The 16,815-nt window shown below is 38.9% G+C and overlaps 2 protein-coding genes across 3 annotated transcripts in view; one reads left to right on the top strand and one right to left on the bottom strand.

Annotated features, from left to right (window-relative positions):
* Window positions 1–16,815, top strand: part of si:dkey-154p10.3 (PX domain-containing protein 1) — a 450,183-nt gene that overhangs the window by 133,347 nt on the left and 300,021 nt on the right. The window lies entirely within an intron of this gene.
* ankhb (ANKH inorganic pyrophosphate transport regulator b) overlaps window positions 1–16,815 on the bottom strand; it is a 28,437-nt gene that overhangs the window by 8,196 nt on the left and 3,426 nt on the right. For both annotated transcript variants that reach the window (XM_067453542.1, XM_067453544.1), the window contains 7 exons: window positions 12,961–13,177; window positions 11,026–11,144; window positions 7,951–8,034; window positions 6,639–6,809; window positions 6,317–6,451; window positions 5,005–5,097; window positions 3,846–3,941 (listed from right to left, as the gene is read on the bottom strand). In XM_067453542.1, the coding sequence (XP_067309643.1) occupies window positions 3,846–3,941; window positions 5,005–5,097; window positions 6,317–6,451; window positions 6,639–6,809; window positions 7,951–8,034; window positions 11,026–11,144; window positions 12,961–13,177 (915 nt within the window). The remainder of the gene's footprint in view (window positions 1–3,845; window positions 3,942–5,004; window positions 5,098–6,316; window positions 6,452–6,638; window positions 6,810–7,950; window positions 8,035–11,025; window positions 11,145–12,960; window positions 13,178–16,815) is intronic.

Genomic DNA, 16,815 nt, shown 5'->3' with positions numbered 1-16,815 from the left:
CACGTGCATCAATGAGCCTTGGCCGCCCATGACCCTGTGGCCGGTTCTCCACTGTTCCTTCCTTGGAGCACTTTTGATAGATACTGACCACTGCAGACCGGGAACAGCCCACAAGAGCTGCAGTTTTGGAGATGCTCTGACCCAGTCGTCTAGCCGTCACAATTTGGCCCTTGTCAAACTCGCTCAAATCCTTACGCTTGCCCATTTTTCCTGCTTCTAACACATCAACTTTGAGGACAAAATGTTCACTTGCTGCCTAATATATCCCATCCAAATAACAGGTGTCATGATGAAGAGAGAATCAGTGCTATTAACTTCACCCGTCAGTGGTACTCAGTATATAATAAAATATTCCTGGTTATTTCTGTGAAATGGCACTCTGATAGTACTGGTTATGCAGTAGAATGTAATATCATTGTAGTATACATGTTAATTTTCGAGACTGCACACATCAGAAAGCAAGTATATTATACTTACCCCCTGTTAACACAGGTATCAAAACACTATCATTTACACTCATATCATTTACACTCATAACTGTTTATATCTACCTGGGTGGAGAAGAGCCTTTGAAATGTGGATAACAGCACTAGAATGGGCATGTATATCTGTGTGTGCACAGATATACATGCCCAAGGAGCTGAGAGCAAATCTCAACACTTGCTACAACTCCTTAACATCAATAAAACAAGCCAAACATCCATGATATTTAATTTACAATAAAGTCCAAAGGAGAAATTTCGAAGCAAAATGTTGACATAAAATCAAGATGCCATTGGGCGATTCATTAAAATGTAAAGAAAATATAGATTTCATCCATAGCAGTCTATTAATGCAACATTTCAGTGAAAAGCCCATCTGGGCAAAACAATATAGCACTTACATAAGAGATTAAACAGAAGCCTTGCTGTACTAATGACACAGACTTATACAATCTCCCACCACAACACTGACAGAGAAGTGAAATTATGGAATAAAAACGATCACTGTAGTGTAATACTGAGCAGGCTTTTATCTAGGTCAGAGAGTGAAGATCTGACCCTGTTACAGAAGCAGACAGCATCAATTAATCATTAGCCTGACTCTAAAAGCACTCACAATAATAAAACACACTACCCTAAAGCAGTCCTCACAGCTTTACAACTATGTGTTTAAGTAGCTGAATGAGAAGCCTATGGATTTTTGTCTATTGCATTTTAAATTTAGGGGACAAATGGAAGAATAAAAAAATCTAATATAAATAAATATAATATTTACTAATTAGGCTGAGTTATTAGGCAGCAAAGTAAAAAACACACCAAATTAAATGCACTGTAGATTTATCTACTTATTAGACACGCCACTATTAAATAAAATTTAAAAAACGCCCGAAACACATGCCCTGCGTCGAAATATGCCTACTTCCATACTATATAGAAGACATACACTATGGCTGCGTCCCGATAACCTGACTCTTTGCCTCGCTGCCTTATCAGACAATGGCTTGTAAGGCAGCGTTTTGTGCACGAAGGCACCTCACGAAAGTTATTTCGGACTTGAAATGACTAGAAATGACATCAGAGGTGGAAAATATTGGTAAAAAAACACATTTACACACAAACTGACCAGCAAACGCAACTTTCGGTCTAGAGAGCAGTCTAGGCCCCACTTTATATTAGGTGGCATTAACTACTATGTACTTACATCAAAAAATAAGTACAATGTACTTACTGTGCCCATATTGTATTGCAAAACATTTTTGCTGATATTGAGGTGGGATACGGGTAGAGTTAGAGACAGGTGTGGTGATATGGGTCAGTTTAAGGGTAGGGTTATGGGTAAGGGAAGTGCCAACTGTGTAATTACAAATGTAACTACAGAAATTAATTACAGATGTAATTACATGCAGGTATTTTTTATAATGTAAGTGCAATGTAAAAACATGTAGGTACACAATAAGTGCATTGTATCAAATGATTAATTACAATGTCAGTACATAGTAGTTAAGGCCACCTAATATAAAGTGGGTCCGCAGTCTATCTTTTTCCTCCTTTTTTCTACCAATATTTTCCACTTTCTGATGTCATTTCTAGCAAGAAATTACTAATGTAGGTATTAAATATAAAAAAAGCCAAAGCTTTCTGTTTTGCTGTAGATCATTAAACTGTTACACTGCCTTAAGCTTGGAACATACTCTGCAAGAACAAAGACATTTGTTCGTTTTCTCGAGGTGGCAAAAACAAGAACAAAGTTCGTTCAGGCAGTACATTCCATACGTTACGAGAAAAGCAGGTGACGTTCATCTGCGTTTCTCCACATTAACCACGCCTATTTTAAATCTCTGACCAATCACACAATAGTTCTCGGACACCCGCAAGAAAAAAGTTCTGCTCAGGCGATGTGTCGAGAACAAACTGCGAGAACTCCCAAACCAGGACTGTGAGAACAACATGACGTCATTTTGTTTTCGCAGCCCTGGGAGCGAGAACTTTTTCTCTGTTCTTGCGGAGTATGTTGAAGCCTTTAGAAGTCTGTGTGAAATCAGTTTCGTGAGGTGCCTTCATGCACAAAACACTGCCTTACAAGCCATTGTCTCATAAGGCAGCGAGGCAACGAGTCAGCTGCCTAGGTTTTCAGACGCAGCCACTCAATGAAGAGCACAGGATTGTGGGATACCAAAGGCAGCGAAGGACACATGTATGCTGCCTTCAAAAATCGATCAGATGAAGGTATCTCAGGAGACATTAGACAAACATTAGATTCGGACGTGGCTTGATGCCTTTAAATGTGTCCTCCAAAGGCAAGGTGTTCAATCACTTCATGGCCACAGGTGTATAAATCAAGAACTGACGCTTCTACAAACATTTGTGAAAGAATGGGTCGCACTCAGGAGCTGAATTAATGAAAACTTTACTATAGGATTTGTGAATGGCAGTGGTTTTAGACCAAATGCAAAACCTATTACTAGAAAGTATGTGATTTTACACACACACACACACACACACACACACACACACACACACACACACACACACACACACACACACACACACACACACACACACACACACACACACACACACACACACACACACACACACACACACACACACACACACACACACACACACACACACACACACACACACACACACACACACACACACACACACACGTTGGTCTATGTGGTTTACAGGGACTCTCCATTAGGTGTAATGGTTTTTATACTGTACAAACCGTATTTTCTATCCCCTTACACTGCCCCTGCCCCTAAACCTACCCATCACAGGAAACATTCTGCATTTTTACTTTCTTAAAAAAACATAATTTAGTATGTTTTTAAGGCCATTTGAATTATGAGGACATTTGATATGTCCTCATAAACCACATTTATAGTGTAATACCAGTGTAATACCCGTGTAGTTATACAAATTTGTGTCCTCATAAACCACATAAACAGGCTCACACACACACACACACACACACACACACACACACACACACACACACACACACACACACACACACACACACACACACCTCAATGTCTCAATGGGAAATAAAATAAACATAAAATTTGAGGATGCAAAATTATAATAGGAAACTTTCCATTGACTATTATTTGATAGCCTACTAACTAGCTCTAGCTACCATGTTTTAACTTTCCTGCTTTCCATATATGGGCTTTTATGATTGACAGCTAGAACGCTCCTCCTGATTGGCTAAAAAAAAATGACCACAGCCCACGGTCACATTAAACTCCCACAGCACCTTTAAACTCCCTGAACTTCAGCAAACCACAGTTACCAAAGCATGAAACAAGCGTTATTAAAGCCAGACGGAGACCGAAGTTTGAGAAAACTTACTGTTATAGAAAGAGCCAAACAAACAAAAGTGAAGCGCCTGATGTGGGATTTTGTCACAACTGTCCCGCTGTTGGCCAACTTGTTGCTTGGGTTATTCTAGAAAAAGAGAGGAGAAAAACGACAAACAGCAGACGTGAAGAAAGCAGTTTATTTCTTCTTTATAATGTACAATGTTTTGAGCCTTTATAATGTACCCTATCATAAGTCAATAAGATTTTTTATTCAACAAGGATGCATTTAATTGACCAAAAGTCACAGTAAAGACATTTCTTATGTTTTAAAACAACAACAACAACACTATTTCAAATAAACGCTGTTCATTAAAGAATCCTGACAAAAACTTAGCATGGTTTCCACAAAACTATTTACAGCATAACTGTTTGATAATACAAAACATTGATAATAATGAGAAAGGTTATTACCCTTGTGCAAAAAAAAAAAAAAAGAGCAGCTGAGTACAGCTTTGCCATCACAGGATTAAATTACATTTATTACAGTATAATACAGTACAATATTTTACAGTTTTTACTGTATTTGTATTAATAAAATAGATGCCTTGTTAAGCAAAAGAGAAACATTTGAAAAACACTTAAAAAATCTTACAGACCTCAAACTGTTAGACAGTAATGTAATCATCCAAAAAGTATTAACTACGGTTGGCCAGCCACCTCGACCAGAGAACATTTCCTGTGGACTTCTTAATTGTGGATGCTGAGTCCTTTTTGAACGGGCAAACATCCATAAATAACACCACGCCAGTGTGTGCCTTTATAATTACAGTCTCTGGGACTCTAGCTGCAGGTCTGTCGCCATGAACCCACTCTCTTCACCCAAAATAATAATTGCTTTGTCATAAAATAGAACAAGATAATAGACATACTGAAGTATTAGCGCATAGAAAAGGTGGAAGATATGGTATAAACTAATTTTGTCATTCCTTAAGGGTATGAGACAAACTTAGACAGTGTGTTGTATAAAAAAAATCTACACACACACTTTTCCTGACCCTTGAGGCAAAATACTGGGAGGATATAATGGAGAGGTGTCATTTTAGCTTAAGTATATATGCGAAAGGATGATCGGCATTAAGCATTCTGAGCACTGTATGATTAAGGATTAAATTAAAAATGTTTGTTTAAGGTAAAACAATAACACTTACCTTGTCAAATGCAGGGTAAACAGCTCTGAGTTCAGTGAGCCAGCCATAGGGCATATGACCCACTGGATATGTTGCTGTGAGAACTGCAACAGCCTGGAAAACAACAGAAAGATGGTGGTAACATTAAACACCCACAATTTAATCTGTTTATAATGAATGTTTCTATAGCCGAGTGACGTAAAATATTTCTGACATCTGGGCACCAAATAATTAAAGCGACAATAAAGCTTGTTTTGTCACTACAGCTTTTGTATAAATAACCTCGGTTTAAAATTAAAGCCGGGGAAAAGGGGTCCAAATGCAGCACTCAGGACGCAAAAACCACATTATCTCACTCTATGAGGAAATGAAGTGTTTTATACAATAAATTAGTTTTATTGTTATGTGTTATTTTAGTATTTAGTATTTATATGCTATTGCTGTATTTATATATTAATATTTAGTATTTTTAAACTTTTACATTTTTTGTTTTCATTTACATTTTTAGAGTACTTTTGTTATGTTTAGCTTTAATTTTTGTTTTTGGTTTCAGTTCTAGTTTTTAGTGCTTAAAATAATTTTAGTGAAAGTTTTTCATCTAATATTTACAATGTACACTCACCTAAAGGATTATTAGGAACACACACTAATACTGTGTTTGACCTCCTTTCTCCTTCAGAACTGCATTGATTCAACAAGGTGCTGAAAGCATTCTTTAGAAATGCTGGCTCATATTGATAGGAGAGCATCTGCAGTTGATGGAGATTTGTGGGATGCACATCCAGGGCACAAAGCTCCCGTTCCACCACATCCCAAAGATGCTCTATTGGGTTGAGATCTGGTGGCTGTGGCAGCCATTTTAGTTCAGTCAGCTCATTGTCATGTTCAACAAACCAGTTTGAAAAGATTCAAGCTTTATGACATGGTGCATTATCCTGCTGGAAGTAGCCATCAGAGGATCAGGTAGGCCGTGGCATTTAAACGATGCCCAATTGGCACTAAGGGGCCGAAAGTGTGCCAAGAAAACATCCCCCACACCATTACACCACCACCACCAGCCTGACCATCTGAATGTCTCAACAGAGACTGACATTCAGTTTGACTGCTTCAGTTCAAATAAAAATAGACGGCAAAATAAAGAAATAAAAGAAAATGTTTCCTCCATCCCTTCTCAGCATATTTTCATAGCAACATAGCAACTGGAGCCTTTCTCTATGTGTAGCTACGTTTAAGTATTAGATAAATATTCACACATATACTGTCTCTAAAAGACTGAAAATAATGATTATAATTTGATTAATCGCGTAAAGGTATGTGTGTTTTCCAGACTAACCTCTGTGGCAGCTGTGCTTCCCTTCAGATCCCGTGACACGAACAGGTTGACGATGGGTCTGCTAATCCGCTGCGTAGCCAGGATGAGAGCCAACGGCCACCAAAAGCTTAGCATCTTTTTAATAGTGGCATCACCCTATTACACAGAGCGAGTGTCAGTATAAAGCACACGACTGAGGGGTCGGAGCAAGAAAAATTGACTATAGAATACCAACAAACTGACCAATGCAGCTGTGATATTAAACTGAGAAGATCAACAGTGACGGATTTACACAGTAAAATGCCAGTTGGTTAAATTGGTGTAAGAGAGCCATTAGACGTACCCCAACCTCAGGCCCACTGGATTCAGGGATGTTGTCATGAATGTTCCTGTAGTAGCCCAAACCAACTATTGTGAAGCGTACCAAGGCTCCCATATACAGAGAGAGGATTGGGATCAACAAGGGCTCCACACACTCCATGTGACTGTGGAGCAAAATAGCCACAAACACAACCTAGAGGGAGGGAGGGAGAGAGAGAGAGAGAGAGAGAGAGAGAGAGAGAGAGAGAGAGAGAGATGCACAACCATGTAACCTGATTACAGTGACTGATAAATATAGCCATTCTCGTGGCACATACAAACTATTATTAATTCAAACAAACACATGCTTAATAAAAACAAATTACACCACGACCATGAAAAGCACAGACATTATAGATAACCCGTTATATCAACTTCAACTATATTCAACTATATTCACATTCACAAAACATCGAAAACACAAACATATGCAATCTGAAATCAAACGATGAAATGCGGACTGACGGTGGCAGAGCGACGGCTTTGGAATACCCTTCCCTTTAGAGATTAGGCTTCCTTGACTATTTTTAAGTCCCTGTCAAAAACAGTTTTATTTTCTTTAGTGTACTGAATACCCTGATATGTTAAACTTTTAAAGGAGTGGTTGCATGCGATTTCACTTTTTTAACTTTAGTTAGTGTGTAATGTCGCTGCTTGAGCATAAACAGTATCTGCAAAGTTACAGCGCTGAAAGTTCAATGCAAACGGAGATATTGTCTTTTAAAGTTAAGGCAGTTTATTGCCTACAAAAATGGCCGGTTTGGACTACAACGAGCTTCTTCCTGGGTTGGTGACATCATAAACCCTTGCTAGTCTCCGCAGATGTGACTTCTGCCCGTAATGGGAAGGGGCGTGGCGTTTCCGGCAACCTGTGCTTGGCACTTCAGCCAATAAAAATACAGGAAACTACATTTGGCCATCTGACCAATCTAAGACCATTGCGTTTTTCAGAGGGATGAGCTTCATAGAAGCAGGAAGCAAACGAGCCGTTCAAAGGACAGTGGAGACAGCGGTGTGGAATAAAGGGAGAATATGAGTTAAATACAGCGTTTAAAAAAAAAAAAAGAAGTATTAAGACATGTTATACTGCGCTCCATAAACACAACCAAGCCTAGAAAAAAACATGGAACCACCCCTTTAAAAATGTTTTTTTTATTCTTTTCTGGTTTATTTCTATGTATGTGTGCTATTCTTGCTCTTCTGTAAAGCACTTTGGTCAGCCTGGAGGCTGTTGGAAATGTGCTATACAAATAAAATTGAAGTTGAATTTGAACTTGAATGAATCTGACACTCACCTGTGCAACGACGTCTGAAATAGAGGCACATCCCACCAGTAAACTGTGCTTGTGCTTCAGAAGGATTCCGGCATGAGTCCAGGCCTGGAAACACAGGCAAGAGCTATTATCAGCGGCCACTAATCCAAAAAAACAACCTTTTTCCAGATGTGCCTACTGCAGTTTAGATTATAAGAGACGCTTATGATTTGGGGATGTTCCACTCAAAAAGACTAAAAACAAATAATTTAAAATCATAAGGCTGAGCTACAATTTACAAATAATCCTTATCCATCAGTTTGACTAAATAAGCTGTAAGATTTCCTTCATGTTCAGTCATCAGCTTGGTATTTTAATGTGACATGGTGTGTATATAACAAGAATATCTATGGCTCTTTTCAGTCGCTGCATGCTTTCCCTCCTTTGTAAGAGTATGAAAAAAGACAGCATATACTGCTTATATGTTGTCTGTATATAACGTATACGTATATGATTTAATTTACAATATATCTCATTAATATTTCACTGGAATGCACTAAGAATGCACTTGGAGATGTTTTTCTCCCCAAATTCTCACGTCTCTTTCCAGGTTAAAATGTAATTGACTCCCCTTTTCACTTCTAATCACTATTAGCAGTATTTACATGTCTGGCTTTCACCAGACCAAGCTCAATTTAAGATTAAACATTAGTCTGGGGAGTCTGCTCTGTGTTTTCTACAGCACAAGAGGCGTGATCAACGGGCATTATTCAAATGACTCTGTATGCAATTGGATAGTTTTTCAACCAATCAGACCACAAGAGGCGTGATCAACGGGCAATGACCAATCACTTCTCAATCTGTCATCGTGTTAAACCCGCCAATAGCGCGCCAGCTGGAAAAGCCAGTCTGTGATTGGTTCCCACAAAAGTGTAACAGAAGCAGTGGAAATTAATGTACAGGTTTCCGGACTGAGTTGCCAGGCGAAATTAAAACGCCGGCAGATCAGGCTGGGTTTACTCAGTCTAAGTATTGTCAAAATGACGGAAATCACTTTATGACGGAAAATGATCACTCAATGTTGCAATAAATGGACATTTTTGATTAAGGCAACCTTATTGTCACAGGTTGTTTTGGTGTTGGTTCATGTTTCATGTTGATGTTTTTAGTTATCATGTTCACTGTCATGCACTTCCTGGTTTTGTCATGTGATCATGCCATGTGCTCCCTGGTCTTGTGTTTTGATGTTGTCATTGGTTTATGGGTTGATCAGTGTTCACATGTGTGTCTTGTCTAGTCCTCAGTCTTTGTGTATTAAAGCCCTCATGTTAGCCATACCCTGCGTCCCAATTCGCATTCTATCTATAATAAATAGTACTCGAAAATAGAATTAGTATGTCCCAAATCGTAATATGTTGAAAAGAGTATTCCAAAGATACCCGGATGGTTTACTATTTCTGGTCAGAATTCGAAATGCGGATCGATGGGCACACCAACGGCTGATATTGCCCACAACCCACTGCGAGTTGGACGAGGATTCGATTAGAACTACAAACACGGATAAAAAGCATTAAAAAAATACAAACATGGCGGATGTGCGAGTCCGACGGTTAAGTAGAGAAGTTTAGATAAAGGGGTTTGAGTGACCAACTGACAATATTTAACCTGACAAAAATATATTTATTCAGTGTTGTCCGCATTATATTTCACCTGCAGCAGCATTGTGAACTTTTGTAATGACACGTTTGGCCATTTTAAATGCATCATTATATTTAAACTGCAAACACACGAGGAGAGTCTCTGCAATAAAGACCATCAAATGGCAGATCGACGTGTGGCTACATTTCATAAGCCCTCGTGTTAGCTATAGTCTTTCTCTGTTATTGTGAATGCGTTTTTCTTGGGTCTGATTTTTAAGGCATTTTATTTAATAAAAATATCAAAAGTACAGTAAAATCTTTAAAACTTTTTTTCTATTTGTATATATATTTTACAATGTAATTTACTCCTGAAACGAGTCATTCCTCTTTTAGTGTCACATGACCCTTTAGTAATCATACTAATATGCTGATTTGCTCAAGAAACATTGGTAACACTTTAGTATGGTGAACACATATTCACTATTAACTATGACTTTTGCCTCAATAAACTCCTAATTTACTGCTCTTTAATAGTTAGTAAGGTAGGTTTTGTAGCGTTTAGTTTAGGTATTGGGTCGGATTAAGGGATGTAGAATAAGGCTTTAATATGTGCTTTATAAGTGCTAATAAACAGACAATATCCTAGTAATATTCATGCTAATAAGCAACTAGTTAATAGTTAATAACTGAACCCTAATATAAAGTGTTACCGAAAACATTTCTTATTATTAGCAATGTTGTAAATAGTTTTGCTGCTCAACATTCCTTTGTATTTCCATTTGTTCATAAACAGTACTTTGAGAGCCCTTTTTTAGTGTATATAAGGTACCCTCGCTAGTCTGGAGACTTCACACTTTAAACAAAACAAACAGGACTATTTCCCTTTTTCCGGCTACACTGAGTTCCCACCGGACTTCAGCGCGAGACTACAGCTAGCTGTCTAAAGCACTATTTAGGTGAATTTAAACAATGGATAAGAGGCTAAACGCATCTTGTTGTCATGTAAGGGCCCTGTTTATGTTGGACAGACATTTTAATTGCATTTTGTGTCTGTTAAGAGGCACAAAGACACCCTTTACGTTTATGCCCCCATAGCTGCCATTTTAGCTGAGTGGGGGCTCTGGGCATTAACTGTAACAACTCTGTGTTGCAAGCACCAGTCCGGTTCATTTTTTTATTTTTATAGACAGTTCTCACAATGATTTTATGAGCAAGATTAACTTAAAAATTCCCTGGAGTTCTCCTTTAACCTCCATTGAGAGGCACAGGACGTTCCGCGTGGGCTGGCTCTTGATGGTTTTCCAGATCTGAATAGGCTCAGATGCCTGGCTGTACCACACACGATTACACACACACACACACACACACACACACTCTCTGCCCATCTGTGCCAGGCAGGCGAGCCAGATCTGACGCTCAGTGCAAGAACATACAATGACATTATGACGAGTATCTCCAGGGCTGGCATGTCACTCACCATGGCGTCAAGCAAAGGAAAAGCAGCCAGATAGAGAAAGGCCCTCCGGGTCTTACTCCCCACAGATTCATCCACATGATGCAGTTTGTTAATGATGTAATAGCCCAGATCTGTGTAGGCTACACAAGGAAAAGTGAGAATGAGATTCATTTTTATTATTACCAATAATGTAAACAAATGACATGCAAGGACACAAGTTGTTTAGAGAATGGATGGATAATATAATTTAAAGGTAACACTCACAATAAGGTTGTATTAGTTAATGCATTAGTTACATGAACTAACCATGAACGACTCTCTGTTCAGCATTAGTTCATCTTTGTTTACGTTAAAAATACAGCTGTTCACAGTTTGTTCATGTTAGTTCACATTACATTAACTAACGTTAACAAGATTTTAATAATGCATTAGTAAATGTTGAAATTAACATTAAAGTGGTGGTTGCATGCGATTTGTTGCATGTTATACTGCGCCCCATAAATTCAATTCAATAATTTATTGCCATGTCAACAAGTTGATAGGAATTTGTCTTGGTACAACTCTCAGATGTAAAGGACATAAAGGACAGACATCAGAAGTATAAAAACAGACAATGTTCCCCAACAATACCCAGCAAACAGTAGGACTAGAACAGTAAACACAACCATGCCTAGAAAAAAAACACCAAACCACCCCTTTAACAAAGATAAATAAATGCTTTATAAGTGCAGTTCATCATTAGTTCGTGTTAACTAATGAACCTTATTGTAAAGTGTTACCAATGTAAAAAATATCATGCAAAGACAGTTCTCATGTCGTTCCCTTTTTCTCAGTTACGTGTGCAGTGACGTGATCCACAGATTGACGACGCTCTACCAAACTCACTGACTGTGCAAATGGGCACAACATGCCTGAGACCGCACGCAAGATGATGGAGAGTGTTAACAGACTGTTCATTCTTCATTTAAAAGCACGTCATTAAGTGCGGCGGACGGGTGTTGGCTTAGTGCTTAAAAATGCGTGCCCTCCTCCGAGAGGGTGATGGTTTGTGTCCAATATCCCTCATGAATGTTACTCCGGTAACATTCCTTCTTCATGGACTCATATGGGCACTGCGGAGCAGCTGAAAAAGCTCAGAATTTTTTGCCTTTGTATGTAAATGACTATTTGTGTAAATGCAAATGTATTTGAGGTAGTGCTGATGTATTCAAGGTGCATATCCTTTATTCTTCTAATAAAATGTTTGAATTACACTGACCATACAGACTGTTTTAAGAAGCTTGGACTGTTTTTAACCACAACCCACAAACTTAAGTATTTGTAATTTGGTAAATATGGGCGGCCGAACTAATTTCCTGCTGAGTAGGAGTGCAGTATTTTGCACAATTTGTTTAATGACAATATAATCATAGAGGGTGAATGAAGATCCGAAAATAAATGGCAATCTACTACCCCCGTGAGTTTGGATAGTTTGTGGACTCTCCATTCGCTGAGAGTACATTAACTGTATTATATTGTGTTGTACTGTAATTTACAGCATAAACATAATGTATTTTTATTTATTTTTATTTATAGTAGCGCTATGGGTATTAGAAAAGCGCATTAGAAATAAAATGTATTTTTATTATTACTATTATTATTATTATTACATACAACAGGCATGTAGCAACCTGGCAAAAAAAAAAGCCTTTCCGTCAACACTGTCCTTGAAATATAATGTTCTTTGTGTAATGACTTTTGCAGAGATAGTTACATTTGCTTTCTCTGAGTCGAGTCTGAGTGATTAAGACCATTTGAGGTCCTTCTCCAGTCATAACACTGCTCACCAAGTCTACCATCACGACACATTTGTTTAGAAAAGTGCAAAAGAAAAAACGGTGTTCCCTGTACATTTAGTACAAACTAGGCATGCAAGACTAAAGGTGGAGGAAGGAAATGATAGACTGCCAGACTGACCAATGAGAGAATGGAAAATGATTGCCACGGTTCCTGCAGTGACCATACAGAGGACCGCTTTGGTTCTGTCCCGTTTGCTGTTGACAAACACCAGCCCCACGTTCTTGAAATCACTCATAGGGCCTGTGAAGAACTTCATGAGGGAGTAGGCCAGACCATAGCTGGCCAGCATTTCCACCGCATCCTCTTTGACCGCTGCTATCCCCCTGTTTAAAGCCTGTAGAGGAAGAGAGAAATTATACAAATGTATATGACACGGCAATTCGTATGCCATTTTGGCGTGCTTTTAAGACGCATAATCGATTTTTAGAGTGTTTATCAATGCCGTTTCATTCTATCCCCCTTCACTGCCCCTACCCCTAAACCTAACCATCACACACACACACACACACACACACACACACACACACACACACACACACACACTGCCCCTAAACCTACCCATCACAGGGAACATTCTGCATTTTTACTTTCTCAAAAAAACTCATCCTGTATGATTTAAAAGCATTTTGAAAAGTGGGGTCATGGGTAATGTCCTCATATTTCACCCTCTCCTTGTAATACCTGTGTCATACCCATGTCATTATACACATTTGTGTCCTCATATTTCACAAAAACATGCCCCCCCCCCCACACACACACAGCCCCTAAACCTACTCATCACAGGAAACATTTTGCATTTTTACTTTCTCAAAAAAACCCTCATCATGTATGATTTATAAGCAATTTGAAAAGTGGGGACATGGGTAATGTACATACCCATGTCATTTACACGTGTATGTAAATGACATACACGTGTATGTCATCCCCCCCCCCCACACACACACACACAGTGCCCCTGCCCCTAAACCTACCCATCACAAGAAACATTTCGGATTTTTACATTTTCAAAAAAAAACATAATATAGTATGTTTATGAATCCATTTACATTGTGGAAACACACACACACACACACATAATGACATTCACGCGGAGAGCTCAAAATGCGTACAGATAACACGCCACTTGGCTTTAGAAAGTGGTGTGTATGTTTACGCAAACTCATGATGTCATGCATCAGAAACACGACGAGTTGAGGATGCGATTCTTTAACACAAAGAGGGTTTTATACCCAAGACATACAGCACTAACCCTGTATCTAAATGCCTTACAATGCCCCCCAGAAAAGGATCCAAACGTGGCATGAGGGCTGGTATTTGCTACGCTGGATAAGTTTGTTACACATGACCACTGACTCCTCTCTCTTTTAAAGCTGAATATGTTCGAAAACACAAACTTCACAGTGTCGCAATGCACCATGTGCTGCTAAATAAATCACAGTTATAAAAGTCTGTAGGATGTCCAAAAAATATCAGGGCACATTTCTAAACAGAAAGAGGAAGATTGCATTTATCTATGGCCTTTTCTTGAGATGAAAACTGTTATCAGAATAAACAATGTAATCTCGCACTTCTCAAAGAAAGTCGAGCTAGAGTAACTTTGAGTGTCTCAATGATGACTGACTGCATTGTGACAATAAAGCTGTAAAAATGCTCATATGCCAGAATATATCCCCCTCAAACACATGAGAAGGTGATTTGGAAATGTGTCAGATGTCAAACTTGTTGGAAAATGCTGAGACGCACGCAAATCCTACTTGTTCTTCAAGTTGTAGACGTTACTGCACAAATAAATAATTATTGAGTTGACTCTGACCTGGTCACACCCTTCTGTAATATTACCTGTTTAAGATGAACTTTGCTTATGTTTATGTTTCTCAATATGTCTGCAAATAAAGCTTGAACTGTATCTTGTTTACAAACTATTCCGCAGGGAAAGGAAGCAAACAAACGTGCACACGTGAGCTGGAACTTCAAGGACAGGCAAGTTTATCTATATGGCACATTGCATACCATATGAAGAAAGTAGGCATACACAAAAAGAATAAAAGGAAGACATGTAGATAAAATAACAATAACCTAAGGTAAGATAAGAACAAAGGTAAACTAAAACAGTTATCTAAAGAATAAAAAAATGATGCATAGATAAGGTGCAATCAGTCAGACATTCAGTGGCTCAGAGCTCATTCAGTAAATGCACAGATAAACAGATGTGTTTTGAGTCTGGATTTGAATGTGGCGAATGTTGGAGCAAATCTGATCTGTTCAGGAAGCTGGTTCCAACTGCGGCTGGCATAATAGCTAAAGGCAGACTCTCCTTGCTTTGAGTGAACTCTTGGTATTTCTAACTGACTTGATCCTGCTGATCTGAGTGATCTGTTGGGTTTGTATTTAATCAGCATATCTGCGATGTATTGAGGTCCTAGCTCATTGAGAGATTTATAAACAAGTAATAGTACTTTAAAATCGATCCTAAATGTAACTGGAAGCCAGTGTAAAGACCTGAGGACTGGTGTGATATGGTCATATATTCTGGTTCTGCTCACAATCCTGGCAGCAGCGTCCTGTATGAGCTGCAGTTGTCTAATGGTCTTTTTGGGAAGGCCGGTGAGAAGGCCATTACAATAGTCCACCCTACTGGTGATGAAAGCATGAACGAGTTTCTCTAAGTCTTGCCTGGAGACAAAGCATCTAATTCTTTCAATATTTTTCAGATGATAGTATGCTGATTTAGTTATTGCTTTGACATGACTACTAAAAATCAGGTCTGACTCCAAAATCACTCCAAGATTCCTGACTTGATTTTTTGTTTTCAGACTTTTCGCCCCAAGATATGCGTTCACCTTGAGAATTTCATCTTTGTTTCCAAATGTAGTGATTTCAGTTTTGTCTTTGTTTAACTGAAGATAGTTTTGGCACATCCAGTTGTTAACTTCATCAATGCATTTGCACAGCGAGTCAATGGGGCTGTAGTCATTAGGTGATAGTGCTAAGTAGAGCTGGGTATCGTCAGCATAGCTGTGGTAAGCAATATTGTTCTTTTTCATTATTTGGCTCAGTGGCAGCATATACAGGTTAAACAGGAGTGGTGCGAGAATGGACCCTTGTGGGACTCCGCATGTCATGGATGTCCACTCACCAATACACTGTCAGAAAAAAAGATACTTTTCTGTCACTTGGGCGGTACCCTAAGGTACAAAACCGAAAAGGTACTAATATGCACCTTTAAGGTACTAATTCACACTCTTAAAGTACTGAAATGTACCTTTTAAGGTACTAATATGTACCATTTAGGGGTGAGTAAGGTACAACGATGTACTTTTTCACTTTTGTACCTTAGGGTACAGCCCCAGTGACAGCACTATACCTTTTTTTTCTGAGAGTATACTCACATAATAACCTCTCCCTTCTAAGTATGACCTGAACCATTTGAGGACCTTCCCAGAAAGCCCGACCCAGTTTTCCAGCCTGTCTGGAGGTATGTTGTGGTCAACAGTGTCGAATGCAGAACTGAGGTCGAGTAGAACCAGAAGTGATGATTTCCCTGTATTAGTATTTAAAGGAACTGTATGTAAGTAATGTATTTAAATTAATCATAAAATGGCCCTGATATGTCACTACACATTAAGAAATCATGTTCATTTCAAATACCGTATTTTCCGGACTATAAGTCGCTCCAGAGTATAAGTCGCATCAGTCAAAAAATGCATCATGAAGAGGAAAAAGCATATATAAGTCGCACTGGACTATAAGTCGCATTAGGGCAGAGCGGGAGCCGCACGCGAGCACCCGCTTGTGAGCACTCGCTCGTGCCCGCTTCACTGCATAACCGAGCAGAAGAAAGAAAGTTTGAAGTGAGTGAGAAACTTGTAAGGGACTGGCAGAGCTTACTTTAACTGTAATGAAGAAAAAAAAGAAAGCTACTTGGGGACTGAGAGCAAGATGGCCAGAGCTGAAGGAACGAGTCCACAGACC

Source organism: Pseudorasbora parva, chromosome 9 (genome assembly GCF_024679245.1).
Source record: "Pseudorasbora parva isolate DD20220531a chromosome 9, ASM2467924v1, whole genome shotgun sequence".
In the NCBI taxonomy this organism is placed as follows: Eukaryota; Metazoa; Chordata; class Actinopteri; order Cypriniformes; family Gobionidae; genus Pseudorasbora; species Pseudorasbora parva.
The sequence above is the reverse complement of the archived record's forward strand: the minus strand, read 5'-3'. Positions and strand labels throughout refer to the sequence as shown.